The 27,873-nt window shown below is 35.7% G+C and overlaps 2 protein-coding genes across 3 annotated transcripts; one reads left to right on the forward strand and one right to left on the reverse strand.

The window, feature by feature from the left end:
* The first annotated feature begins 4,801 nt into the window (after window positions 1-4,801).
* LOC7495139 (uncharacterized) lies at window positions 4,802-8,329 on the forward strand. The gene is made up of 9 exons (XM_002301001.4): window positions 4,802-5,279; window positions 5,593-5,731; window positions 5,864-5,985; window positions 6,142-6,345; window positions 6,776-6,835; window positions 7,028-7,166; window positions 7,286-7,404; window positions 7,593-7,817; window positions 7,996-8,329. Exons 1-9 carry the CDS (start codon window positions 4,830-4,832, stop codon window positions 8,188-8,190), a joined length of 1,653 nt encoding a protein of 550 aa, XP_002301037.4. The 5' UTR covers window positions 4,802-4,829; the 3' UTR covers window positions 8,191-8,329.
* A 1,642-nt stretch (window positions 8,330-9,971) lies between these two features.
* LOC7495140 (acetyl-CoA carboxylase 1) lies at window positions 9,972-23,912 on the reverse strand. Of its 2 annotated transcripts, none has more exons than XM_006386332.3 (31): window positions 23,749-23,912; window positions 22,852-23,230; window positions 22,156-22,362; window positions 21,913-22,074; window positions 21,615-21,707; window positions 21,424-21,519; window positions 21,082-21,255; window positions 20,561-20,654; window positions 20,287-20,474; window positions 20,150-20,200; window positions 20,012-20,051; window positions 19,417-19,541; window positions 19,185-19,301; window positions 19,013-19,087; window positions 18,868-18,924; window positions 18,638-18,742; window positions 18,235-18,513; window positions 17,972-18,160; window positions 17,667-17,777; window positions 17,481-17,567; window positions 17,207-17,383; window positions 16,425-16,502; window positions 16,206-16,328; window positions 15,720-15,989; window positions 15,279-15,619; window positions 14,687-14,924; window positions 14,242-14,594; window positions 13,932-14,145; window positions 12,825-13,001; window positions 10,571-12,721; window positions 9,972-10,475 (listed from the first exon to the last, which is right to left on the reverse strand). In XM_006386332.3, exons 1-31 carry the CDS (start codon window positions 23,895-23,897, stop codon window positions 10,419-10,421), a joined length of 6,957 nt encoding a protein of 2,318 aa, XP_006386394.3. In that variant the 5' UTR covers window positions 23,898-23,912; the 3' UTR covers window positions 9,972-10,418. The 2 variants fall into 2 exon arrangements, with proteins under 2 accessions (XP_006386394.3, XP_052306657.1); XM_052450697.1 differs by having other exon boundaries at window positions 17,667-17,773; window positions 17,968-18,160.
* Between the last annotated feature and the right edge of the window lie 3,961 nt (window positions 23,913-27,873).

Genomic DNA, 27,873 nt, shown 5'->3' on the forward strand with positions numbered 1-27,873 from the left:
GAGTTGTGACACTCTGATGCGTGCAGAGCAAGAAAAACAGGAGGAATCGAAGGAAAGGAAATCGGCACGTTATTTGTTTTCGTTGCAGTCAAAACGAAGCTATCAAGTAAAGAGACGTAATTTAACGGTTGCCCAAAAAATTAAAAGGAAGAGTATAATTGGCGGACAAGAATCTGAAAGAGTTACGTGTTGAACAGTAGAAAAAATTGCAGAGACTTGTGGGGTCTGATATGGAAAAGGACATTGACATGTGACCATCCAATTCCAGAGAGCAGGTTTTTGAATGAGGTAAGCGGGGCTACTACAACAGTGAGCTTTTTATTTTTTATTTTTTTTTTGGGTTTTAAGAACCTCGACGAGAACCAGGCCACGTTCATTCTGACTTTTTTAAAATAAAAAATAAAATGGCAAGATGATGTGGAAAAGGATTCCATGCTGCATGGTAGCGTAATCTCTTCTCTTTTTATTTTCTTATTATTATTAGCATTAATGTTGCTTTCTTGATTATTTTTTATTTAAAAAAAGGTAGATATAAAAATGAGAGAAAGCCTGGATGAAGAAATGTTTATCTTTTTAGTCAGTTGTGGATTTGGATTTTTCAGTTTAAGAAATTACTAATAAAATTTATTAATTATCTCATGCACCGTCACTTTTTTCAGCTTTGAGGTTAAGATTCCTACTATTTTAATGGCCATGTGTACTAGCCCATTTACAGCCCAGACATCCGTTTTTTTTTACCTTCAGTGTTTTTTCCTCTTAAATTTAAATTTGAATTCAAAATTTTTTTTAATTCAAACTGGTTCTTTTTATTTTTTCGCTCAATTTCATTTAATTAAATAAATTAAAAATATATTTGGGATGTTATTTACTTTGTTTTTGATATGATTATAACATGCTTTTATAATATTAATAGATGTTTTTTTTATGCATCTTTTATAATATTTTTTATAAATTTTTCTACAATTACTTTTTTTTTTCGTGCTTGTTTTGTCATGGCTTTAGTAAATTAGAAAATTGATTCCAATAAATAAAATTATTAAATCCAACTGGATCCATGACTCGTGTGGCAAGTTTAGCAAGTGAGCTCGGGTCGATCAAAAACATTATTGTCTTAAAATTATTTTTTAAAATAAATTAAACAAGGTGTTTTGAAACATTTTTTGAGTCATATCGAGTTTTGGACAGAACAACCATGTTGTGTTTGGATCTGCTAGATTGAACGGGTCACATCAGGCCAACTCTAACACAATTTAATTTTTTTATTTTAATTTATTTTTAAATTTATTTTTCTAAAAAATGGCACATAACTAAATTAAAAAGAATTAAAAGCATGAAGTGGCACAATATCATATTTATTGATCTTCTTATATCCCTTAACTTTCCAATTCAATCTCTAGTTATCATTGATGGTTTTTTTTTAATATTGATTGAAACATATGATTATCAATTATTTTTATTAAACACAAGAATCAAGTTTTCAATTTTTATTTGAATTTTTTATTATTTTTTTAAAAAAATTAACAATGCTCACATGTTTTTTTATTTTTTTTCATTAAAATTAACTTTTAATCTCACACATGTCACATGGTGAAAATTGGACTACTTATGGATAACCTTAAAAAGGCATGGTAAAAACATTTTTCACCGTGCCATTATTCATAAGACATAAGCCACTTTGGATTGCCACAATGCTTCTTTCTTTTTTCTCTAAAAATTGTTATTTTTTACCCTTATAAAACCAAATTAAAAAACAATTGAAGTAAATTTGGTAAGAGGGGGCAAAATTAAAAAAAAAAAAAAAGACCAAAATAAAAAGGGCAGGCACAATGGGTGGTAATTTCAAAAATCAATGGAAACATCCGTTTTGGTCCTCTTACTTTTTAAAATATAACTTTTTGATCCTTCAGTCTTTTAAAAATTCAATTGTGGTATAAAACTCTGTTTTTCTTATTTTTTAGTCCCTAGTTTCATAGAAAAGAGAGAGAGAGAGAGAGAGAGAGAGAGAGAGAGTGGTAGAATTCTAGATGTAAAGAGAAAGTCTAGTTGACATTGATTATAGCCATGAAAAAAAAACAATTCACCGATGTGTTTTTTTCCATTCCCATCGCTTGTAATGATAGATATGAGCTTGTAAAGTTTTTTTTATTTTTAGGTTGATTTTGGGTTTTTATGCTTTTTTTTAGGTTATTTGAGGTCATGAATGGGTTTGTCAAGGTGTGGAGGATGTTTTCTAGATACTTTGGGTCAAAGACGTTTGAAAATTGAGTTTTTTTACGGACAAAAAAAGCCTGTATTTTTAGTGATTCTTTGATCGCCTGAAACTAGATTAAATAGCGATATGTTGCCTGTTTTTTAAAAAGAAATATATATAAAAGGTGGACAACAAGTCTTCCTCCCCTTGAAAAACAAAAATAAAATCAAATTAAGCCCAAACACAAAAAAAAAAATATGTAATGATCATTGTAACCAATGATTAAAATATATATAAGATTATTTCTTCTTCTTATTTGCTTGAGTCTTGTGATGTGTGGCATGAGAAGTTAGGTCACGTGAATTATAATTTTATGCGAAGGTTAATAGACTATGAATTATTATTACCAAGTATGATTTTTTATAAAAAAAAATCATAAATGTGAAATTTATATAGAATCAAAACTCACAAAACTTTCTTTTCAAACAATTAAAATAAATTGTGAACCTCTAAACTTAATTACTAAGATATCGGTGATTTAAAGTTTATGCAAACTAGAAATAGAAAAAAATATTATATTACATTTATAGATGATTGAACAATGTATTGTTATATTTATTTGCTTAGAAGCAAAGATAAAGTTCTTGAAATATTTAAACATTACAAGAATGAAGTTGAAATTTAACTTCATAAGAAGATAAATGTAACAAAAAGCGATAAAAGTGAAGAATACAAAACATCATTTGGTAAATTATGTTCCAAAATTTCATTTATCTTGGCGATAAAAGTCACCAAGATATCCTTCTCTTATGAAAAGTTTAATGGATTGTAACCATTACCATCACTTTTCACCAAGATAGCTCTTATTTTATTTTTAAAAAGTACAAATTTATTTATCTGAAAAACCATTTTGAGATTTAAGAATTTACTAACTATGAACCTTTTCATAACAACAATTTTAACGTTGATGTTTTTGTCTAAAGTTTTTCAAAATGTTTTTGCACTCTTAATTGAACAATACACATCATATTATATATTGTTTAATACATTTAAAATATAGTTATTACGCATGAAATTACTATTATTCCACACATCCAAAGCTATCACACTAATGAAATTGAATTCATTATTTAACAACTTTAGCACTTTTTTCTACAAGAACTTAACCAAGTTCGAGGTGGGGAAAAATTAACATTTTATATTGTCACCGGTTAAAGTTTAATCCATTGAACTTTTCAGATTTCTCGTTATGCATGATAAAAAGTGATGGTGGAATCCTCGCTATCAAATTAGTACTTGCTGAAGCAATATTAGTTGGAAAAATCAATTCTCAAGCTAAAAACATGATATAAATTATAAAAACAATAGCCAATAATATTTATAAATAAATATTTCAGCTAAAAAGTAAACTGGTAATACAAAAAAATAAAACTTGTAATAAAGCAACTTAATAAATAAAAAAAATCTAAACTATGCAAGATAAATTCAATACATTAAAAACTTAAAGTTCTTTTTAGCATGTATCATATCATCATAAAATATTTAAGCATGTTAAGCAAAAAAAACATGATCATATAAGCAAAGTCTAATATAAAAACAAAGCTTTGAGAATGTTTTTCAAAGTTATAAATATATTAGACTAATGAGCATTGATGTATCGTTTATCATAATAAGATCATTCAAAACATAAAAAAAATATTAAAGAAATGCCTAAAATACATACAATTTTAAATCTATAAACTTACAAAATAAAGCTCATGTCACACATACTTTCAACATAAATATAATAAAAGAATATTAGCATACATATTAAGCATTTATATATTCAAATTTGCAATTGATATAAAATCAAAGTCCTAGCATGCATACTAATAATAAAAATAATTATAATTAAATTAAAAAAAAGAAGGATATTTATTTGTTGAAACACTTTAACGTAATGAAACTTTTGTTGTTATCAATAATGAATGCATTTGTTCTTGAGACTTTATTGATCGTCATTCATGCAATTAGAATATTTGTAATATATCTTCTAAAATTATAACAACATCGTCTTAGTTTAGATGCGTATCTAAACTTACAAAAAATTATATAACTTAATTAAAGCAATCACTCCAGTAGGATACCTATGAAATGGCATCTCCATTGTCAAGAACCCTTCTGCAATCATGTCTTTACCACCTTGCCATTGTTAACCAGGAGGTTGAAATACAAGCACGACAGTCCCCTGCATTTGTAGTTCTTAATTTCGGGGTTGATAGTAACATCATTATAAATCAACAAGTTACCATAAAATCACCCATTATCTATAATGTATCTTGCAATTGTTTCAAGACATGGAAGGGGGAGGATTGAGGGTTTTGCAGGGAACTAGTGGAGAAAATTTGGAAAAAAAATATAAAAAAAATTTTTGATGTAATTTTTTTAAAAGAAAAATAGAAGGGATGTGAAAACAGAGAGAGATTTGGGAGAATGGGCCTTAGCAATCAGGGAAATCAGAAATACAAGGAGATATTTCAATAGGCTGCCGAGCACAATTGAAATGAACCCAGGCCCATATAAATAGGAGCACCCTATCCAATCCTATCCCCCCCCCCCCCCCCCCCCCCCCACAACTCATACTTCCTCAGTAAACGCCATGGCTCTTCTCCCTGTATTTCGCACTATCATCACCCATTTCTTCAAACCTAAAACCCTAAACCCTTCCCTCTCACCACTCTTCCAAGAACCTACTGTTAAAAATCTTTCCTTTCTCGCCAAGCACAAAACCCTTCCGAAACCCCATGCCTCTCTCAATTCAAAAACCACTTTACTTCTCAATGGTCAAGACCAGCGCTTTATGGGCCTAAATGGTACTGACGACAAGTCGATATCTACCACTATTGCAGCCATTGTAACCTCCGTGGGTGGCCCACCTGCTTCCGTGGGGATTGTCAGGTTATCTGGTCCATCTGCCGTCGAGATTGCTGCACGTGTGTTTAAACCAATGAGAAAAAAGAAGAAAAAAGGATTTTGTGTGTGGAAGCCTACCAGTCATGTCGTAGATTACGGGGTGGTTTTGGATCATCAAGGGAATGTAGTTGATGAGGTATGCTTGTTTTTCCATGGTTCTTTGTAAGTGCTTAAAATGTTGAAAAGGGATCGTCATCAATGCTCTTGGAACTTAGCTGAGTAATCATAACTCATGAATTGGCGAAAAAAATGCAATTTTTTCCTGCGGGATTTTTATTTTTGCAAACTGGATTGATGGGAGTTTTTTCTGATAGTTTTATTTTTATTTTTAATTGAATGATTGAATGTCAAATTTGTTGTTTTTATGGCCTGGTTGTTTTGGTTAGCCCACGGTCTTGGTCCTTCTTCCTTAAAAAAAGGGTTTTATGTTGGTTTCTTACTTATTTCAGGTTTTAGCTGTACCCATGTTGGCTCCAAGGTCTTACACTAGAGAAGATGTGGTTGAGCTTCAGTGTCACGGGACTGAAGTCTGTCTTCGTCGTGTGCTGAGAGCTTGTATAGAAGCTGGAGCCAGGCTTGCAGAACCAGGTTGCCTTCTTATTTGATCTTGTTCTTGGACATATGAATTTTGGCAAGACAAATCTATGGCTTTCGACGACATTGACCGCCCTTAATGTGCATTGCCAAAGTGGTCAACTCTTTTTCGTTTCTCTCTTTCAGGTGAGTTCACTCTACGTGCATTTCTAAATGGCCGGCTGGACCTTTCGCAAGCTGAAAATGTTGGAAAGCTTATATCATCCAAATCCGTGGCTGCTGCAGATGCAGCCCTCGCTGGAATTCAGGTATGTGTTCTTTAAAGCACTCAATTTATCATCCATTTGTCTTCACAATTTAATCCTACCTCTGACCTTCAAGTAATTAGGAGTTCTTATTTACATCGATCATGTGAGGCTTTGTTGAAAGCATGGCTAGCAGCCCTGAAACAATTTCTTTGACAGGGAGGCTTTGCTTCTTTGGTCAAATCACTAAGAACGCAATGCATTGAGCTGCTTACTGAGATTGAAGCTCGTTTAGACTTTGATGATGAGATGCCGCCACTAGATTTGAATTTAATCATGGATAAAATACATTCCATGTCAGAAAATGTGGAGAATGCACTCAAGACAGCCAATTACGACAAGCTTTTGCAATCTGGATTACAGGTATCGGCATGACAACTTTCTAACTGTGGTTGCCTTGCATTGCTCAAGTTATCGTTTACTAGCAGATTACACGCATAATCTACAACTAGCAGGCTTGTTACTTTATCATTGCTTTGTAATTTGCATAATGCTCAAGAAATTGCAAAATCTGCTTTGTTTCGTGGTGATAAATTGCTAATACAAGGTTGCCAGCCAGATTGTCTTTTTTGGCTTACAGTTTAAGTTATCAAAGTTGCTATTGGCATAATGAACTTTAAAAATTAAATATCTGAAAGTGGGCTTCATGCATGTTTTCTTATTTAAGTGGATTTGGCTCAGTTATACTGAAAATCTTCATATGTATGTGCAAAGACTAAGTCAATAGATACAATAACGGTCGATGATGTTTATGATTTTGATTTGGTGACATTCTTCTTTTGAAATCTGGCAGATAGCAATTGTTGGCCGTCCTAATGTTGGGAAGTCCAGCCTCCTTAACGCATGGAGCAAAGTATGTTGCAAAAACCACTTTCTTATAATTCTAGCTCTGGGCATCCATCCTTACCTTAGCAATAAAAAAAAGTTTGAGTTTAAGGTGTCATTTGACACAATGCCATCGTAGTTGTTTTGTCATGATGTTTCCCTTCTTAAGTATAAACAGAATCGACATCTTTTGAGTTCCATGTTTCAATTTAGCGTGCAGAGTGAGCGGGCAATAGTTACAGAAATTGCTGGAACCACCCGTGACATTGTTGAAGCCAGTATTACAGTTGGTGGCATCCCTGTGATCCTTCTTGATACTGCTGGGATCAGGGTGACTGATGATGTTGTCGAGAAGATTGGTAAATTTACCTGATAACTATGTCATGATTCTGTTGATGTCTTACCAGTTGCAAACATATTTGTGCACATATTATTGAATGAATGGATACCTGGGTTTCTTTTGTTGTTTTGCTTAAAGGTGTAGAAAGATCTGAAGCAGTTGCCCTGGGTGCTGATGTCATTGTTATGACAGTTAGTGCTCTTGATGGATGGACACCAGAAGACACCGAACTTTTGAATAGGATTGTATCTAAGAAGGTCTTACAGGCTACCTCTCTCTTTCTCTCTCTCACAAACACATGTGCCCACCACCCACGCACACACAAACACTATTTTAAATGTCGGTAGTATCCTTTTCTTGAGTTGGTGCTTCTCCATTTTTCCACTTTTAATGCGTTGAACTTCAGATGGAGTTATAACTTGTTCCTTTGCTTTTGGAAATACAGAAATCAGTTGGCTCTTTTACACCAATGATCCTTGTAGTTAACAAAATAGACTGTTCTCTGTCCTTGTGTTCGGAATGGGTTGATAGGGGTGGTGGTTCTTTTAGTAAGCATGTTTTCACCTGTGCTATTACTGGTCAAGGAATTCAAGATTTAGAGATGGCAATTTCAGAGATTGTGGGTCTTAACAAAATTCCTGCGGGGGGACTCAAATGGACTGTCAACCATGTAAGCTACCTGTCACTGTGATTTTCTCTTTCTTGTTTTGGTTGTCGGTTCTGCATTGCTTTGTGTTCTTATTTGTAATAACTACAATCCAATCGTTGGCTTTAGTTCTGAGTTTGACTCAAATCATGAGTTAATATGCATTGAACTGAATCTGTGCAATTTAACAATCAAATATCAGAGACAATGTGAACAGCTTGTGCGGATGAAGGAGGCTCTTGTAAGGTTGAAATCTTCAATTGAGGAGGAAATGCCCCTGGATTTTTGGACTATTGATTTGAGGGATGCTGCATTGGCTCTCGGACAGATAAGTGGAGAAAACATCTCTGAAGAGATTTTGTCAAACATTTTTGGTAAATTCTGTATCGGTAAATAGATGGTTCTTTTACTGCTTTTAGACTTGTCTAAAATACGAAAACTTGTGTCGCATATTTTTCATTTCCTCGCTAGTTTCTTGTTAGAAGAGTACTGAAATTGCACATGTTTTTGTTAAGTGTTTCATTTCTCCATTATAATGAACGTGATTTCTCCCTCAAGAAAAACATGGAAGATAACTTTGGTAATAGTGACTTAAAGGTGCACGTGGGCTTTTGGGTTTTCTTGATCGTCCATTGTTTTAAACCATTAGTAAAACTTAATACTTTCACTTCTGTTGCAGCATAGTACCCATGGTTGGAGAACTATGAAAAGAATGGGATAAAATATGTGGTAGGCATTGTTGGTCTAACCTGGTGGGCCGACTTAGAAACCTAGTGATCTGTGGCCTAATCTTTGCTGGGTTTGTAACTATACCAGTAGAATCAAAACCTGGTTTACCCAGTTAACTTGGTCAAATCCGATTAAGATTTGGTTGAGTAAAAAAGTTGACTTAAAAAATAAGAAAAAACTAAACTAAACTTCCATTTATTAAGGTAATTAATTAATTGTATCTAACTTGTTAACCTAGCGGGTTGGTTCACAAATCAGTGACGACTCAAGATCTTGATTAGGTTAGGCTGGGTGTGACAACTATGGAGTTAGGTTGACAGCCCATCCAATAACCATATATATAGTTTTGGAAATATAATCGTTTTAGTAATCAAAAGCTGAAAAAGTAGTTTGGAGTATCAAAATATTACGTAGTCAGTGGATATAGCGGCAGACAGGTCGCCCGTGGAATGTTTCTGCATGAGGGTGGGGGGGACGCCTAAGATATTGGGGTAACACCACCACCATTATATGTTTGCATCTTCCATTGCAACTTTATTCGATAATAATCGTCTTTGGCCGGCAAAAGGCGGCAGCAGTTTAACAATAATGACAAACATGGGGGTGTTGGACATGAGTAAATAGGGCGGCTTGAAACAACAAAGCAGAAACCAAAAGGTTATTTATATTGGCAAGGGAGTTTACAGGCTTTGCCCAAAATGTGTTTCACTATCAAAAGAAAACTGACAGAGAAGGAGCTGAAGGAGAAAGAGAAGAGACGTAAAGCAAAGGAGAAGGAGAAAGAAAGGAAAGAAGGGGGAAAGAACGCCAGAGAGAAGGAGAAAAGGAAAAGAGAAGAAAGCGAGAGAAAAGAAAGGGAAGAGAGGAGAAGGAGAGAAGACAAAGAGAAGGAGAAGATGTGGGAAGAGGAGGAGGAGATGAAAAGGAAGAAAGAGAAGGAGAAGAGGAAACACGAAGAATTGAAAAGAAAGGAAAGGGAGAAGAAAGAAAAACTGAAGCATGGGACGACGAAGAAATAGTCAAGCCATGCCATTCTACCTCCTTTATGATGCTCATAGAAAAAAAAATTAAGGTAAAGTAGTCACTCGGGTAGTGTTTGTGATACTTGATTATCTTTAACCTCTAATTTGCCTGCACATTGCGATGTCTGTTAAGATAATAAAGCAATCAGTCTGAATATCAAAGAGAAAAAGGTGCCTATTACAGAACGAGATTCGCCAATATTTGACGAGCAATTTGTCATTTTATTTTTATTTTTAAAAAATAATCTTTCATCACACATTAATTAAACAGTGAGGCCAAAAAAGCCAACGTAACCATGGCACTTTCCAGCAGCATCTAACATGGCACCGTGCAGAAAAGGCCAATACTATAACATCATTTGAGCAACGTCAAGCGCGCACACAGTCGGAATTTACTACCAGAAAAGAAGACGGAGCACAAGGAAGATAAGGATGGAACTAATGATTTTCATTCATTAAATGAAAATAGAACGATTAAATACCTTCTTAAACATCATTATTACAAAAACAATCACACTACTAATGGAAGAGGCATTGGCTAATTTATGGCTACTAGTGCTGCTGGCGAACCTCTCTCTCATCGAAGAAATTTATTTCCCTACTGGACTGAAATGTACAATTGCATGAAAGCTATAATTGTGTCTCAAGACTGACTGACCGACTGACTCCTCCAATATACAGCGATGATCAGCTTAACTGGCAATATTACATTGGCATAAGTAGCTTGTAGATCCCAGTGGCAGGGCAGGGCAGGGCAGATGTTTAAAATGCTTCTACTAATATGTTTCTTATCAGAGTTGTACATATTACAGAGTAAGAAATACCAAGTAATGGGTGCAGGACCATCTTTGCTGGCGAAGAACAAACTTGGCAATCAACTAAGCACTTTACGAAGTTCATCAACCAAATGTTCTCTGCTTGATGGTTCCACCTGCATTAAATATAATAAAGCATCACATCACCTCTGGACTGGACAACAAGAATAATATTTATGAAGGTAAAGCAAAGAATGTACAATGATTTTACCTTGCTTAGAAGGGCAGCAAGACCTTGTGGTAGAGCTTTCAAATCTGACATAGATTCACCAACGCTTGTTAACTGAAGCAATACCTTCTGGACCCGCAACTCTTGTAGCTTGGCTTCATAATTTCCTGAATCATCCTTCCATGCAAAGAATGCTTCATCATCCACCCAAGCATCTTCTCTCCCTCTTGCAGTATCTGAATTCAAGAACCAAATTTTGATCATGTCCATTGCAGATTTATGTGTCAGCTGCTGACCTGCTGCATCTATCACATCCTTGATCAGCAAACACTCAGCAATTCTCCTACGCAACCTTCCACAGAAGAAATGGCGCGATCTAGCCCAGTCCACAACTTCTCTTATCACACCTTTTGCCTCCATTCTTAGAGAAGAATCATGAAGCTCGGCAAATTTTGTGGCTATCTGAGTGTAGACAGGCAAAAGCTGCTTTTCACGAGTTTTTATCTGCTGTTGGAGAGAATCAGCCATTCCATATGGTGCACTGCTCCTGGCTTCCTGAAGTTTCAACTTCAAATTGATCAGCTGTTGATCAAGCCTACCCATGCACTCAAGCAGATCCTTTGTCCTGAATTTGATCTCAATCATTCCTTCTGGCTCAAGGACATTACCTTTAGCTGTTCGATCTGCATACATTTCAATGTGATCTGAATTGATCTTACTATCAAGAACAGCCCATGCCCCACCGCGAAGCTCGCCCATCATGGGAATATACACAAAAACAGGTTGTTTGTAATTTCTAAGGTTCTCAACTATGGTTGCACCTGCCTGGAGGATACCTTCAAAAAGGTCTCTCTGCCCACCAGAAAAGCCTCTCCAGTTGGCTAAAATGAAAAGCGGGAGCTCTTCTCTATTGAAATCAAATATTGCCTGAGCTGTTTTGGTTGCAGAATCTGGAAACCATACTTGCCCAGCCTGAGGAACAACCCTCTCATGGGAATCAAGCTGTCCTGGGTCAGCAGGGATCACTTGCATAACCGTCTGTGTCTCAACAGCGACTATTCCAACAGGGATTCCTCCAAGCTTCGCCCGTCCTGTCACAACTGTCCTTGCCCAGCCTTCCAGTGTCTCAACAAAGCTATCCTTGTCAAAAATACCACCCAGCCACTTCCCACTGCCATCAAAAATACCACAAATAGCAGCTCGAGGGTCACATGAATTCTCTGGGAAGTAATCCACAGGTCTTTCTGGAGAATCTAATGGACTTGAAATGGGAAGTGCACCACCCACACGATGAGGAACACAGCTTAGCCACTTGAAAATAGCTGATACCCCTTCAAGATCATCCGAGACAGTAAGATGAACTACCCCGTTGGTTGCCATAATTTTAGGTCCACCAAGTTGCATGTGCGAGCTGTACACCTCACGACCAAGAAGCTTGTTTAAAGCAGAAAAACCAGTCAAAATAATAGGCTGATCAAGCCTCTGTATACAACGCATTCCAAGCCGAGTAAGATAGGCACCAATTCCTACAGTTCTGCCAGTCACATAAGTTAAGGTAAAGGTTTCTTTGTATGCCCTAGAATATGCACTGGCAATGGCCCCACTTCCAGATAAATTCTCTACCCCCAGGCCATCCTCCTTCCCCACAATGGCATCGATCACCCATCTTGTTTCTCCATTCTCCAGCTTCAACTCATGTGCTATCACTGATGATCTGATCCGAGCATGATCCAAAGGACTTAAATATACATACTGAAAGCCACGATCAGGGAAAAGTTCATCTGACCAACCAACTTTAAAGCAGGATTTGACTTCATCAGCAACCCCAATACGGGCACCTGAATTTGCTGCCAAATAAATAAGTGGAATTTTCTTATTGCAGGCAAGATCAGTCACTGCAAGAAAGAATGCATCCTCTCTTTGACCAAAAGAACCTGCTTTGAAGGTCACGTCATTTGCTACTACCAAAATAGTCCTTCCTAAAGGGAACTCAGGAGTTAGTATTTCCATGCACCAAGCTACCATGCCAAAATCATTGAGCCCAGCTGGACGCTGTGTGGAAATAAGAGGTGTGCCCCAGCTACCATTTTCATTAGCAAATATGAGCTCTGTCACCTTTAGAACTTTACCCTCAGGTTTTTCCATGCCCGGGAATTGGGATGCCCATATTTGTTCCAAGACTGTCTCAAAAGCCTGAGAACAAAAAAATATGTCAGCAACATAATTTGACCCATCAGTTATTTTTGTGCCAAAAAAATAACTTCTGTTGTTTTCAAGTACATAATGCAGGACTCACCAATGGAAAATCATAGCAGTAAGTGGTGCTGCTTTTCCTTGCCATTAGACGTTTTCGATCAAGAGCTCCCAACGGTTGATAGTGTGCATTTACTGGTACAAGATGCAGAGGACCCTGTACAGAGATTGAATGGTACACCACTCTGTGCTTGCTAGTATCCTCTAATTCCCGGTATATCTGAATATTATATCACCAGCTAGTTATTTTTCAGATGAAAGTAAATTATATAAACGAGTGAAAAGAATTACAGGAGCAAGTTGGAGAATGAGCCATCGTCACATCAAACACCATGAAACTGGGATCCTTTTCCATGAAAACTAGATGTTTTAAACTGGTGCAGGAACCAAATCCAATACATTGTTTGAATAATACCCCAAAAGTTACCATGGTGGCAATTTTCACACCATAACTATATTGGTGCTAAACCCAAAATTTGCTGACTTGCAACAGCAGCGATAAAGATTCCCACACTCAAAACTCAATATCCCAAACTAAACAAACCAAATATAGCCATTATTTCATCTGAAAACTATGGGTTATGCCGGTTATAGCCCAGGATAACCAAATGACAAATCAACAAACTTATGGTTAACTAGGGGTAAGCAAACCAATTGGAATAACTGGATTATTTAACTGGATCAAACTAAAGAAACCAAATAGGTTGATTTCTCAAGTATGTTGGGTAGGTTTGATTTGAAACTTTCATAATATTTATTGATTCGATAATTCAATTCAATGTTTCCATGAGTTTTATGAAATTTAAATTTAAGCTGGGGGCAGATTTGGGCCAGCAACCTAACCCTGGTATGGGCCAATTCAGTGTTTCAGAAAAAAAAGGGCCTATCCATAATTACCCTTTAAAAAATGCGATTTACAGTTTGGGCTAAAAAATAACCATACAGAATCAACCCAAGAACAGTCAATTTTTAGTTGTCAGTCGAGTTCTTTTTGAAAATTCCAGTTTTTGCAAACTCGGTATGGTAGTGTTTTCTCGGGTGAAAAGTGACCCGAATGAACTGATGCTCACCCCTAATATTAGTTTAACCAAGGGTTGTCTTCTGAAATATACTACCTTCAGGACATGCAACAGATGATATATATACTTACATGCACAGCGCATGTGTGACCAGTCACATTTGCAACGACAACCCTCCAAGCACCATTTGCCTGTCCAGATGACGCCATCCAGAGCTTCACTTCCCACTCGCAGACGCCGAGTCTATGCATTCTCACACCAACAAATGCATGGATTTCCCTAGCCAACCCTTCCAAGATTGCCTCTACTGCTACTTCTTCTTGCTCAGCGTCGATTTCAACTTTCCTGGTGACAATATCTCAAATATGAGAAGCATACAAAAGGTCCACTGACTTCTTGCAAGAGAACATAAAACTTAACAAGAGCATAGGAAAAAGTTACTTTGGGTATGGCACAAGATCATCTATTTGCTGCTCACGTAAGATACAAAGGTACATATGAGCATGGTCAGATTTGACCGTAGTATTATGCGCATTAAGCTCCAATTCTTCCATTGCAGCCACCAATGACCTCAAAATGCTCTTTGAAGTAAAGGAAACAGCCCAATGGGTACGAGCTGTTTCCATTCCCAGCCCTTGATATGCAGTAAATCCTTCATTCATTGTTGTCTGCCTTACAAGTGTTCTAAGAAACATTCTCCGAATTGGCACTGGCTTGTCTACAACAGTGTACAAATGCCATTGTCGGTCCCGGGATGGAGTATATTGTATATTTTCATAGCCTTTAAGCTTGTCCTGTATAAAAACAAATTGTGATAAAATTCAGATCAAAGGATGTAAATTGATCTCTTCTTTCCTTAATTAAAACAAAGAGTATACAGACAAACCAATTCAAGGTAGATGGACAGTGGAGGTTCTAGGTGACGCAACAGAGGCTCTTCTGCATAATAAAGCTTTTCTGCTGACCAGTGAAAGGAATGCCTCATAGGAGCGCGCCCTTCATCTCTCTGTATAATGCAACTAATAACACCAACACCAGCACTGTGTAAACTGGAGCCCACCTCTTGCTCCTTGAGTATTTTGGCTAATTTGTTAATTCTCTCCTGAGCCTGGTCCTCATCGCCACTGCAAAGAATCATGAGCAAATGCCAATAAAGGGCTAGGTTAAATGAAGGGAGTACTCCTCAGGATATTAACCTGAAGAAAATTGTGTGTTTCTTTAGTTTCCCTCTCAAGTACTGTAGAAACTTAGTAACTGCTTTATTCCCAAAATAGGACTTGCAATGATTGGTGCTATACACAAATTTAAATCAGACCTGCCTGAATTTAACAAGTTCTTTAATGATTTTCAAAGTGGAACTAGCCTTTAGATTCTAAATGAAAAACATACCACGGTGGGATGTATAATAAAAGGTTATCAATGCAATAAGCATCATATAATGAAAACTATGGAAAGGAAACATGAAACAACCACTATACCTATCCTGAAGTAGACTCATCGGATTGTTGATTCCCACCAATGCAATGTGCATCATATTTCCAAAGCTAGTTGGTTCTAAAGATCCATTTGAAATTGTTTCATGAGGGTCATGCACTGTCTCCCGTAATGCAGCACTAATGATAGCTGGCAAAAATTGAAGAGATTTAATAATAACCATAGCTCCCCATTTTTGCTCACAGTGCTTTTCAACCAGTGGTTTATCTGATGTTTGATCTCCAGAACCATTATTTCTCTCAATGTGTTCTTCCAAGAACTCCCATGAAGCAATAAGACCAGATCTGTGCCACTGCATCCTGACACTCCCCTTCACAAGATAGGGCTGATGGAAGGCAAAAGAATGTTAATTTCGTCCAGAAGAATAACAAACAGAAAGTTGTAAAAGTAATAACAGAAAGTTGTAAGAGTTAGTGATATGGTACCTGGTATAGCCTACGGACATAAGTTTCCACCACTCTTCTTTGAAGGGTGTGGTCGCCATGATCAAATAGACCCACAAGGGCATCTTCAACAGCTAAAGGAGCACTAACAAGATCCTCCATTCGTTCATTAATTGCACTTTTCCTCTTAGGAGTATCCATGTTTTCACCATCCTCCGTGAACATCTCCAATTCAGAAAGGCTTCTAGCAATGGTGGAACGAAGTTCACTCAGTTTGGTTTGTTCTAGTAGCTGACTTGCCTTTAGTGCGAGCTGCATATACAACATTGATAATGATCTAAAATTGAGAAACGAAAACAACCAATGACTATTAGAAAATGACATGGAGGAAATTCTCTTCCTGTGATGAAGTTAAGACTGATTTTCAAAAAAAAAAAAAAACAGAAAACAAATAAAAAAAACAGAGATAAAAAATAATAATAAAAATAAAAAACATTTGTGCACAACTAAACAGGTCTAGCAGTCAACCTCGGAATAATTTGTGTGGTTAAGTTGAGAGAAGCGGATTAGTTTGTCCCTATATGCAGCAGGGTTGGGATAAACCAGTTGTTCCATGAGGCATAGTATCAGCTTATTTTTACTTCTGACCCCCTGCAAGCCCATTTATAAAGTATCAGTTGAAATATTTCAATAGAAAACTAAAAGAAACAAGAGGCAATCCAGCCGAGCACAACTTAAATGTGATACCTGATGAGAAAGCACAATGTCAACAACCTTCAATAGATCTTTCTTATATTGAAGTCGAAGACGTTCAATCACATCAGCCTGGAGAAAGATACAGGCAGGGAAAAAAATTAAGGAATTAAAAGATAATAGTACATTAAAGAAGACTTTATTGTGGAGTCACCTAGCAATTCCTGATGATTTTTGCTTGCAAGCAAAAAATTATTAAAATGTAAGCTAAAGTATAGGAGTGGGGACCAAGCTCCAAGTCCACTGAAAGTTCTGACAGAAATTCAACTGTTGTGCCTTATGATTTTAAACCAGAAATTAAGAATAGCAGGCAAGCACAATGAGAGGTGTTTGTGCAGTTATTGTCAAGAACACAGATATTGATCACTTAAAAAAAAGGATAATGGGAAGGAAAACAAAGAGAATGGATGAAGTTACTGTCTGTTAAATTAGTGTTCTCCAAAAGAGGGAGCCACCAATTAAGATGCTTTAAAACGTGGAAGGAATAACAGAACAATACAAAGGAAAGAAATTAAAACAAGACCGACTCCAAAGATTAAAGAAAAGAGGAAAGTCATAACTTAAAGCTTGAACTGAACAAATAAAAGAACAATCTTGTACTCTAATTGAAGCATGATGATTATTCAGGAATCAGGATGTAATTGAATCATGATGCTTATTCAGGAATCAGGAAGATATAAAGATTGGTGCTAGCAATCCCAAGTTATCAGGACAAGATTCTCAACTTAGAAGACCAATTCCATAGAAAGACTTGTGTTTCGTTTGAACACACTAACCTGGATGTTATCACTAAATAACTCTTCAACGGATAAATACTCTTCAAAAAGTGACTGAACAATAACACGGGCATGGCTCTCTCTTCCACCCTCATAAGACTTCACTAGACTCATCAAAGGTTCAACGAGCCTTTCCTGAGCTCCTTTTTCTTTTTCTGGACAAGAGGATAAATGGGCCTGCAGAAAAAATGTCCGTAGTCCAAGTGTATTGAGCACATTAAGGAAGAGGAGCAAAAAGGGTTACAAAACAAGGAACATGAAAAAAGGAAATCACCTCAAGCACGCCCTTCAATAATTTGGCAGGGAAGTCAATATTCAAGGAGCTTGAAACCCCCTCAAACTCTCTGTAAGTAGCTTCCAACTGAAAAAATTACACCAAAACAAAATCAGATATTAGAGTGAATCCAGACAGATTTATGGGCATGATAATGGATATCAAAGCCACATGATAACTACTCACCTCAGTTCTAAGATCTTTTGGAAGGCGGTTTGCAAGAACAGCCAAGCACTCTTGCCATTGGAGGAAAGGGAGTTCAGGACTATCAAGACAAATAAGCAAGTTTTGCACTACCTGTCATCGTTGTTGATGAAACATAAACTCTTAAGAAAAAGGGATTAATGTAAAATGATTGCAGGCATATGGTATTTACAAGTTTATGAAGCGATAACTTAAAGTGCAACGCAAATGAAGTTGAAAGAGACTAATGATTCACGATAAGGTTTGAGCTTCAAATAGAAATTGCAAAACAGTGAGAGAATACTTGCTTCGTCAATATTATGATCATAACCAGCAAGAATCATCCGGGCTGCATTTAGGCTTGCAGCACATCTTTGATGAACTTTTCCAGAAATAGCAGTTGGAGGGCCCAGCACCGGGAAGCTCCCATGAAAAGGTTCAGCCTTTCGTACAGCTGAAGGATCATCAAGATCAAGCCTTGCTATAAGCTCACCAGCCTACACGAAAATTCTTTTTCTTAAATTCATACCAAAACTGAGAAATTAAATTTCTAAAAGGGAATATTATTTACCTGCATTGCTTGACCTTCGGACATTTTGAACTGAATCAATCCAGAAGCAGGTGAAAGAAGAGGCATGCACATTTTCATAACTTCAACCTCGACATATGGCATGTCTGCATCAATATGACTACCATCCAAAACCAAATATCTCAGCAACTTGCATGGTGTCTCTGCCATTAATTTTGATGGATCATGATCATTCTGTAACAAGCAAGTCCTTCCATCGATGAGGAGGCGTGTTCCAGCTGCTTCTTCTTCTGCATATATCACATGGCTGTTCCCATCCAGCTGTAACAAAGTGGAATCAATAAGTTTAATTGAGGTGTCAAAAACATATTAAGGAAAATAAGTACGTAGAGAGTGCCATAAGCAACAATGCAACATTCACAAGGCCATGAAAATGAATGCTTGCCTGCATCAGTAGACCTCCATCACGTAAAGTATGTATCTCTACTTCAAGCTCTGATTTGTTCATCCTCAATTTATAGCTGCCCGGTCCCTCTCTAACCATGTCAATCTAGTTTTTCAAAATGTGAATGATGCATGTTATATGAGCCCATGAGGCACGAATCTTCAAAAATTCTAGATGGGCAAAAAAAGGGAAAAAAAAAGAATAATATAAAATGTATAACAATCAAGTACCGTGTATTTGCTTCCTTCAATGTTCAGTGAAACTTGAGAGTTAACAAGAGATATGTGCTGTAAACACGACTGGCAAATGTTAACATCGATAAACATCAAGTGAAGAAACAACAGGTACTGATATAACTATGCTTCATCAATGTACCTTGGGAGGGATTTGCCCCTTTTCCAGATAACCTATATAATCAGAAACTACAGCTGCGCTGCTAGCAGATGCTTTCTGAAGCAAACAGAATTTCAAACATAAGTGCAAGATAAAAACATAGCCAAACATGATATTATGATTACTGTTTTCATTTCAATGGGCTGCTACTTACATACAGAGCCCCTCCGACAACAGAGAGATACCATGGGGGTCTCTCTGCTCTAACCCGCATCGCAATCCTACTGTCCAACCAACCTGTGTGGATTTTATTATCTCTGTAATCTGAAGCCTGTAAAGCATTTAATCTATGTCAGTTTGTTTTTTTCTGGAGCATCTCTTTTATCAATTTCTGTGAAGAAAGGGAACATCAGCAGAAATGAATTATCAACGGGTGAAAAGTTTACATGTAAAAGGTCAATTGTGTAGTCAACATTTGTACGGATTTCTCCACGGATTTGAATTTCTTTAAGTCCAAGGACCATATTTGCTATAGCCAAAGCTCTAGATTCCCCAAATGCAAAAACATGTCCTGAGGAAAAGTTTGGCAAACACTCAATGAACTGCAGGAAACAAAAATGTAGACAAAATTGATGGGAAATATTACTGTTGCAGATTAAAAATCTAACATCAATCTCTGTCGTAACAAGATATACAGGGCAAGGTAAAGAAAATCAGTATGTTTAACGTCTCAAATAATTTTGCAATTACACATTCCAATTCAAAAAAAAATATTACAGAGAATTTCCATTAGCAACTCTGTGCACTTCAAAAGAAATTAAAACTGCTTTTTTTCAGATTTCAACATGCAAAGCTCACAGAGACCTAAAACCATTTTGGCTAAGTTGAAGAATAAGGCATTGGACCTCTTGCAACAACCAGTTTATTTCATTTGATTGTATTGCAGAGAATCAAATGAAGTTGTGAAAGAAAGTTGATTGCAGTTACTCATCAACTTGCACCTACTTTATTTAATTTCTTCAGTTGATAGGTGATGCTTACCAAATTGAGAATCTGAGAATTCATGAATGCCTCCTCCAGACTGCAGATGATAACCCAAATCACTAAGTTAGAAAAACCAAGGTTCTGTCAACAAAAATAGTAAAAAAAAAAAATCAAAAGACAGACAATAAAAACTACCTTAACAGAGAAGTAAGCCCACACATTTGGCTTGCTTTTAAAACTTAGTTCCTGTTACAAGGCCATGTAATTCAATATGGGTGTATGACAAGTTAATGAGCTTCAAGCGGGAATGGTAAAGACCCCAAGAGCCATACCTGTACTTTTCCACTCGTAGGCTTAAAACCATCATCTGGATCCTCACTCGTCACACGCACAGCTACACAATGACCTTTTGGTCTTATGGACTCAGCCTTGTCAAAATCAAAAGGGGTTGCAACCAATGAAGTTTTCCTCCATGCATCATAACCTCCGCCATGCTCCATTCCATAAAATCTCCTTATCTCTAATTAAATAAAAATAGCAAAAAACATAAATTCAATGGCTAAGGAAAAAGGCCTTGATGAAATTGTGGATCCATTAGTGTCATACCAGCAATTTGCCAGAGAGGAATACCCATCCCCACTGCAACCTGGGCTGCTGGCAGATTTATTTCAGCAATCCACTCGGTGACAGGGTGCTCCACCTACATTGAAATTATTCTAAAGGTATTTAGAAAAATCCAACGTTTGAATTGCGCAATGAGTGGGCCATTTTGCTAGTAGATTAGATGAATTGTGCAGAAATGAGGTAAGAAGATGCTACCCGATATGTTTATTCATGCCTTAAAACATAATTACACGACCAAAGCAAGTTTATTATCATCATGCAAGCAAGTCCTTTCAAGAAGATCATGGTAGTCCTAAAAGACTTTAGCTCGAGAAAGGAAAACTTTTCAGAGTGTTCTGGTTACCAGCTAGCTTAATATGCTTCCATATACTCATCAAATGCATTCTTGGATTAAAACATTTTAAGCACCAGAAAAATCCAACAAGAATGAAAAATGACAACATGAAATGACAGTTAGTGAGGGCGAAACCAGCCTAAACTTAGGTCTTAAAAAGTATGCATACCTGTAACCGAGGGTTGAGTTCTAAGAAGTAATACTCGCCGGTCTCCATGCTATACAAATACTCAACGGTGGCTGCTCCCACATAATTCACACATTTTGCTAACCTTCGTGCTGCCTGTTCTAGTTTTTTGACCGTGTCCACTGGCGCAACAGTAATTGGACCCTCCTCAATTATCTATTTAACAAACATCAGCATGCCAGACTGTCAGATCTTAGGACACACTACTCAGAGATGATGGTATGGCTGTTACATTGTATTTTATGATGATGATGACAAAAATAAGAAACCAAATAGACAGTTACGTAGGCCAAATTTAAGGTTACATCTAATAAAGAAACCTACTTTCTGGTGCCGCCTCTGAATGCTGCAATCGCGGCTATGCAATGCTGCTACATTTCCATAATGATCACATAGTAACTGGACTTCTAAATGTCGACTCTAAGAAACAAATTTGAAGTAGATCATCAGAATAAGATCTTTGTGGTAACTATGAAAGGAATCTGTTCAAATTAGAAGACGGTTGATAATCTAACCTGAGAAGCAACCTTCATAATAAATATCGGTGAGCCTGGGACTTCACCCTGAACTTGCTTGAACAGTGCCCTGACTTCATCGTCATTATGAACCTAGAAAATATACAAGCTAGTTCAATAAGTGATATACATAGCATATCCCAGTGTCCATTCCAAGAGACCTAATAGGCAACACGATTAGTCATGCTTTTTAACAATTGAGAAGTATGAACAATACACAGGGAAAGTTAGAATAATATATTCCATAAGTGAATCATTCTAAAATAGAAATCACAATACAGCCATGCATGAAGCATACCTTTCTTATGCCTTTACCACCACCACCCCATGATGCCTTTATCATTGCAGGGTAACCGACAACTTGACAGCTAGCAATTGCTTCCTCTGTTGTATATACACATGCTTCCCTATATATCTCATCTGGGATAGTAACCAAGCAACTTTGTGGAGAAAGTTTCACCTGCAAAACAGAAGTAGAGTATCTTAGACATGGAATAACCCTGAAAACAAAATCACACTATGTCTTGTGAGAGATAATTACATGAGAACCACTCCATGGTAGGGTAGGAACATCAGCTGCTTGAGCAATCAAGGATGAACCAATCTTATCTCCCAATGCTGCCATTGATGTAGCCGGGGGGCCAAGAAATACAATCCCCTTTGCATTCAGTGCATCTGGAAGCTCAGGGTTCTCAGAAGCATGACCCCAACCAGGCCAAACTGCATCGACATGAGTTATCTCTGCCATCTGGCAAGTGCAAATTACATTTTGTCAAAAAAAAAATCACAAGTGAAATAAGTACTCAATTTTATTTATTAACAAACTAATATCCTTAAATAAACCAGAAATGGATAGGATAAAGGATAGCTAAGTAAGAATAAGAGCAAATTCCATAGTTGCTGATAGATCTTCTTGATGTTCTGAGATACTTGAAGGAAGAGAGACTTTGCGAGATTATATTTCTCACCTCTATCGTACAATTCATTGACTAATCAAGTTCACCTTTTCTATCCAATTAAAAGCAGACTTCAATAATTTCAGTCAGCGAAATTGAAAATTACCAACACTGAACAAAGCTTTTTCTCAAAATAGGTGACATAACGGCCGCTGCCAGACTAAACACGCCATTATAACTTGAATGCCAATTCAGTTGCCTTCTAATGCTTTTTTCTACTTTTAACTGAAACAACAAAATAACTTGAATGCACAAAAATGGATTGAGTTCAGAGTACACACCTCTACAATGAGCTGCACATTGGCATAGTTATTATTGTTTGTTCCACCGGGAACTTCCACAAACTGATCGGCTATTCTGATATGTTCTGCATTGATTCTCATATCTTCTGGAGTAGCCATAGCCACCAACAGGATAGCTTTATCCGTACCAAATGTTTCATAAGCCCATGTCCTAATGCTACGCATAAACTTGACAGCTGCCATTCCATTGTTTGCAACTAAAATACTATGTATTGGCTTCTTTCCTCCAAGGGAACGGCAGAAATGATCCACAAGGGATATTGTAGCAGGGCTCCTTATTGAAGCTATCCCATTTATGTACCCATTCCCACGCCCAACAGCCAAGGTTATAGGCGGTCTCCTTTGTGCTTCTGACATGCTGCACCAGAAAAGGAATATGTTAACTGTATAGCTCATGGAATCGACAGTATCATCTCTTAAGAAATTTATTTACTCTGGTTGGTTCTCTTCAGATTGAATCAAGAGCAGTTGACAAACATGAAGAAACAAAGTGAATCTGAAGGTAAATATGAACACATCAACTAAACAGCTCAATCATAGAGTCAGACTGTCTCATTCCGTGACGTCACGAACAATTGCTCGCGTTTAAGCAACTAACTAAAATAGAACCCCAGTTCCCATCATGTTCCAGTTCTAGTTATAAGCAACCAAACAAGACCTTAGTAGAGTGTATCACGTTCACGGATGCAAGATCTTAGAAACAATGATAACAGATAGACAAAAGGTTTTGCTTAAGAAAACCACTCCTTAAACCCAAAAAAAAAAGAGTAGATAAATTAGAGTCCCTCGAATTCACACATCAAACAAAACCCACCCATTAAGCCTCGCTAAGTTGACATTTCAAGTGAACCAAAAGAAAGAAGGATGGAAACGAACCTGCTGGAATCTGAGAAGCTGGGATCAAATTCAACTCGACTCAAGCATCGAGGGGTGAGATTAGGACGAGAGAGAGAGAGAGAGAGAGAGAGGGAACGGGAGAAATGTGATTTTGTGTTACAGTTCGCGGGATATGCAATGTATGTCATCTTTTTATATTGCCAGGTGACATTAGACCCATCTTAAAAATGCGAGGAAAAAAAAAACATGGAGTTTATTAATTAATTAATAGAGGAAATTTACAGGAGGGTAGGTTTGAGTTAGAGAGGTGGACCTTCATAAGGTGTAACGGCTTTTATTGCTACCCGGCACGTGGTGCCTGCCCTTCCACTCCCCATACCTGACCCCCTCCCTCCATATTTATTTTAGTTCCATCCACCTTCCATTCTCTCTTTCTTTTTCAAGATATACTCTTGATAAATTGTCGGACCATTTTAATGGACCAGGTTGAATCTATTGTAATCAAATACAAAGAAGAATAAAAAATATAACTCTTGATACATGTACAAATACTGTTTTTATAAATATTTTATTAATATAAAGTTATCTTTTAAAATTCAATAATAAAGATCGAAATGAAATATTAGCATACCTTGCAAACACACAAAAATAATACATAGGTTTTTTCAGTCATGCTTTGACCGTAAAGATACATAATATATATATATATATATTACTAACATGTAACAGTTTGATAGGAAATAAATTAGAAATTAAAAAGTTGTTATAATATTTAAAAAAATAAAAAAATTCTTAGGAAATTAAAGAGTTATAGCTGTTAAACAAAATAAAAATAAAAAAGTTACAACGATTTTATGATTTTAAAAAAAATAATTTTAAATATTTAAAAATTATAATTGCAGTGGACATTCATAAAATATAAGCATACGTTTTTATTAGTTATTAATTATTATCCTCTATCAAAGTTTTACTCAAATCCCATTCAAAGTCGATATAAACAATGTGGAGAGTAAATCTGATGATGACGTGACACCCTCCAAGCCTCTATCTATGATCTATTTTCCTATGCGGTAACAGTTGTTGGATTGGATAGGAAAGGAAATATATCGTCATTTTACCTCTCGGAAAAGGTAATCTGTTGATTATTTTGCACTATATCGTCATAAAACGAGAATTTCTTTCTGCCATCTTGACTGCTACGGCCATGAGGGGTGGTGGTGCCGCCCACCAACCCTTCTTTTTAATAGCTACCTTACTAGGGAAGACCAGAAATCTAATCTTCCTTGCCCAGATATATAGAGCATACATCATTCATTTTTGTTTCGGGATGATCCGTGCGAGAAAGGAACAGAGGAGGGGGGAGGGGAGAATGGTAAAATGAGAGTGATTGAATGAGATTGATGTTGTGTGTAGGTGAAGGCTTTGTTTAGTGTCGTGGTTCGACATTAATTTCGCCTGGTTCGGTTATGGTTGGAGGGTAGGTCTACCCATGCCTTGATTTATTTATTTATTTTAATGGGAATTGTTATTATTTGTGATCATGCAGCAATGTTAATGTTTGTGTTTCGTAGCGTGATCAATCAAGGGATAATGACTAATGCATTTGCAAACACTGAATTTCGGGGGTTAGATGGAAGCAGGTGGACTGATTTCGCCTTCTACGGATTTTTCTCCCATGTCTACCTATCTATTCAAATATACAGAAAAAAAAATTGTTGAAACTAATATTGATAGAAATGGAGGTGATATATTGTAGCAATGCTTGTAAAAATATTGTAGTTATATTATTATTATTATTATTATTATTATTATATATGCACACACATACTAAGTTTTAATTGGATTGTGCTATATTATAGTTCAGATTAGAAAAAAAATTCAAAGTGAAAAAAGTATTTAGGTTGTTGGGATTATATCAAACAAGTTAATATTAAAACCACTTAGAGTGATTTTTTATTCGATCTAGATTTATCTAGATAGTCGGTTTGATTTAAAAAAATTAAGATGATATTTTTTAAAATATTAAAAAGATAATATATTGAATTAATCCAAACTTTATAGATTAACTAATCAAACCCATAGTCCGGATCATGGACTCCACTTGATTTAATAATTCTGTTTTTTTATATTATGTATTTAATTATATGATAAAAATACAAAATACAAAATTAAATAGCAATCAAATATTCAAATATTTTTTCAGATGGCTAAAAAATAAATTAAAATAAGTTATTAAAAAAAAAGAGAGATAGAGAATCATGCTTCGAGCGTGTAATTTTCCTTCGAATTAAGTCTTTTAATATTTTTAGTAATATGCATTAATTCTTTTACTTTATTAATTACATTTTTACTCTAAATATTTAATTCTTATAAGTATTGAATAGAATTTCACAAAGAAATCTAGAATCTTTAAAAATACTGTTTCTTTTCTTGTTATTCTTCGCTCGAGCATCTTCCCATGCTCTCCTTATCAGTAGAGTGACCAGGCAAGCAGTAGGAGTAGCAGGCCGTACTGTTCTTGACGAATAATTAAGAGGATGGTTTAGCGTTGCCCAGTTAATCAATCGTTGTTAATGGTACGTCGGGTTATCTTTAAATTAGCTAAATTTTATGTCAAATTAATTTATATACAATTTAATTTACATTCAAGCCATATAAAAAATTTAATCAAGATATTTCATGGTTAATCTGCAGAATTGATGGGTTTGATAACATTATCAAATTTAGAATTAAACTATATAATTTAATTGAATTGATTGTATCGTAATCATAGGTTATATAACTTTAATGATAGATAACATGAAAAATCAAATTATATAAAATAGGATATTAAACTACTTAGTGTTTTTCTATTAACCAAAAAGGTTTACTAACTCATTTAAACGGACTTAATTGACAATAATCATTAATCCAATAAAAAACTTCGTTTATCGGCTAACCTTCTAGCAAAATAATGTCTACTATTGAACGTAGAGGTTAGCAAAAAAACTGAAAAATTAATTAAATTGAAAAAAATAATTGAAAAAACAGATTAAACCGATTAAAATTTTGAAAAAACTGACCGGTTCGGTTTCGGTTTTATAAACCTGAAACCGAAAAAACCGAACCGAACGCAAACCAGAAAAAACCGAGTCAATTCGGAAAAACAGAGCCAAACCGGTTTGAACCGGTTTTTGTCATAAAAAACCGAACCGAAACCTGTCGGTTTAAACCGGTTTCAGTTTTTTTAAAAAAAAATTCAGTTTGATTACTTTTTTTTGATAAAAACCAAACTGAACCGAAAATGATCATTCCTAGTCAAATGTCCTATAATTTTCCACGACTTTATTAAATTATCATTAATCAATTTAACAACATTTTTTATCTGTTTTGGTGCATGGTTGTGTTTGACCGATAAAAAGATCAATGAATATATAATTGTTTTCATATTCTATCTGTTGCATAGAGTGGTTTTTTTTATAGGATATATAGTGTAGAAAATTATCACTGTTTGACAATGATTGTGAAGAAGACGAATTTGATGGCGACGACGATGGCTTTTCATATACTACTACATATTTTTTGGCTCGCTATAAGCGGCGGGAGATTGTAAGAAAAAAAATCCCAGGTGAAGCAATTGTTTTTCAAAAAAAGTTTAAAAAATTTGAGATCCGGATAATTATTGAGTTTTTTGGGTTAAAAAAACTTAGTGAATATATAAAAGAAAAAAACAAAATTGAAATTTGAATCACTGCATCCACTGCATATGATAAAACAAATAAATAAAAAAACAACCAACATAAACAAATTGCACAAGTAAGTGATTGTCAAAATTATTAGAAAACATTACAAAGAAAACTCGTGTCAAACTAGGTTAGCCTATTAAATTCATAATTTAAAGCATGAGATTAGGATAATTCTAAAAAAAAAATTAATGAAAGAGGATCCTGAATTAGTCAAATGTGAAGAATCAAAATAAATAAAATAATTAAAAAAAAGATTTAAGAAAATGACGAAGTTGACTCAAAATAATTTTTTAGACTTGTAACTCGGGTTATCAGAACATAATTATTTCATAGAAGACAAATTCAAAAAAATAACAGCATAAGAATCTTAATAAACAAAATATCGAATGATGAAATTAAAAAAATATATTAACTAAAACAAACATCAAAAAATAAAAAA

Source organism: Populus trichocarpa, chromosome 2 (genome assembly GCF_000002775.5).
Source record: "Populus trichocarpa isolate Nisqually-1 chromosome 2, P.trichocarpa_v4.1, whole genome shotgun sequence".
In the NCBI taxonomy this organism is placed as follows: domain Eukaryota; kingdom Viridiplantae; phylum Streptophyta; class Magnoliopsida; order Malpighiales; family Salicaceae; genus Populus; species Populus trichocarpa.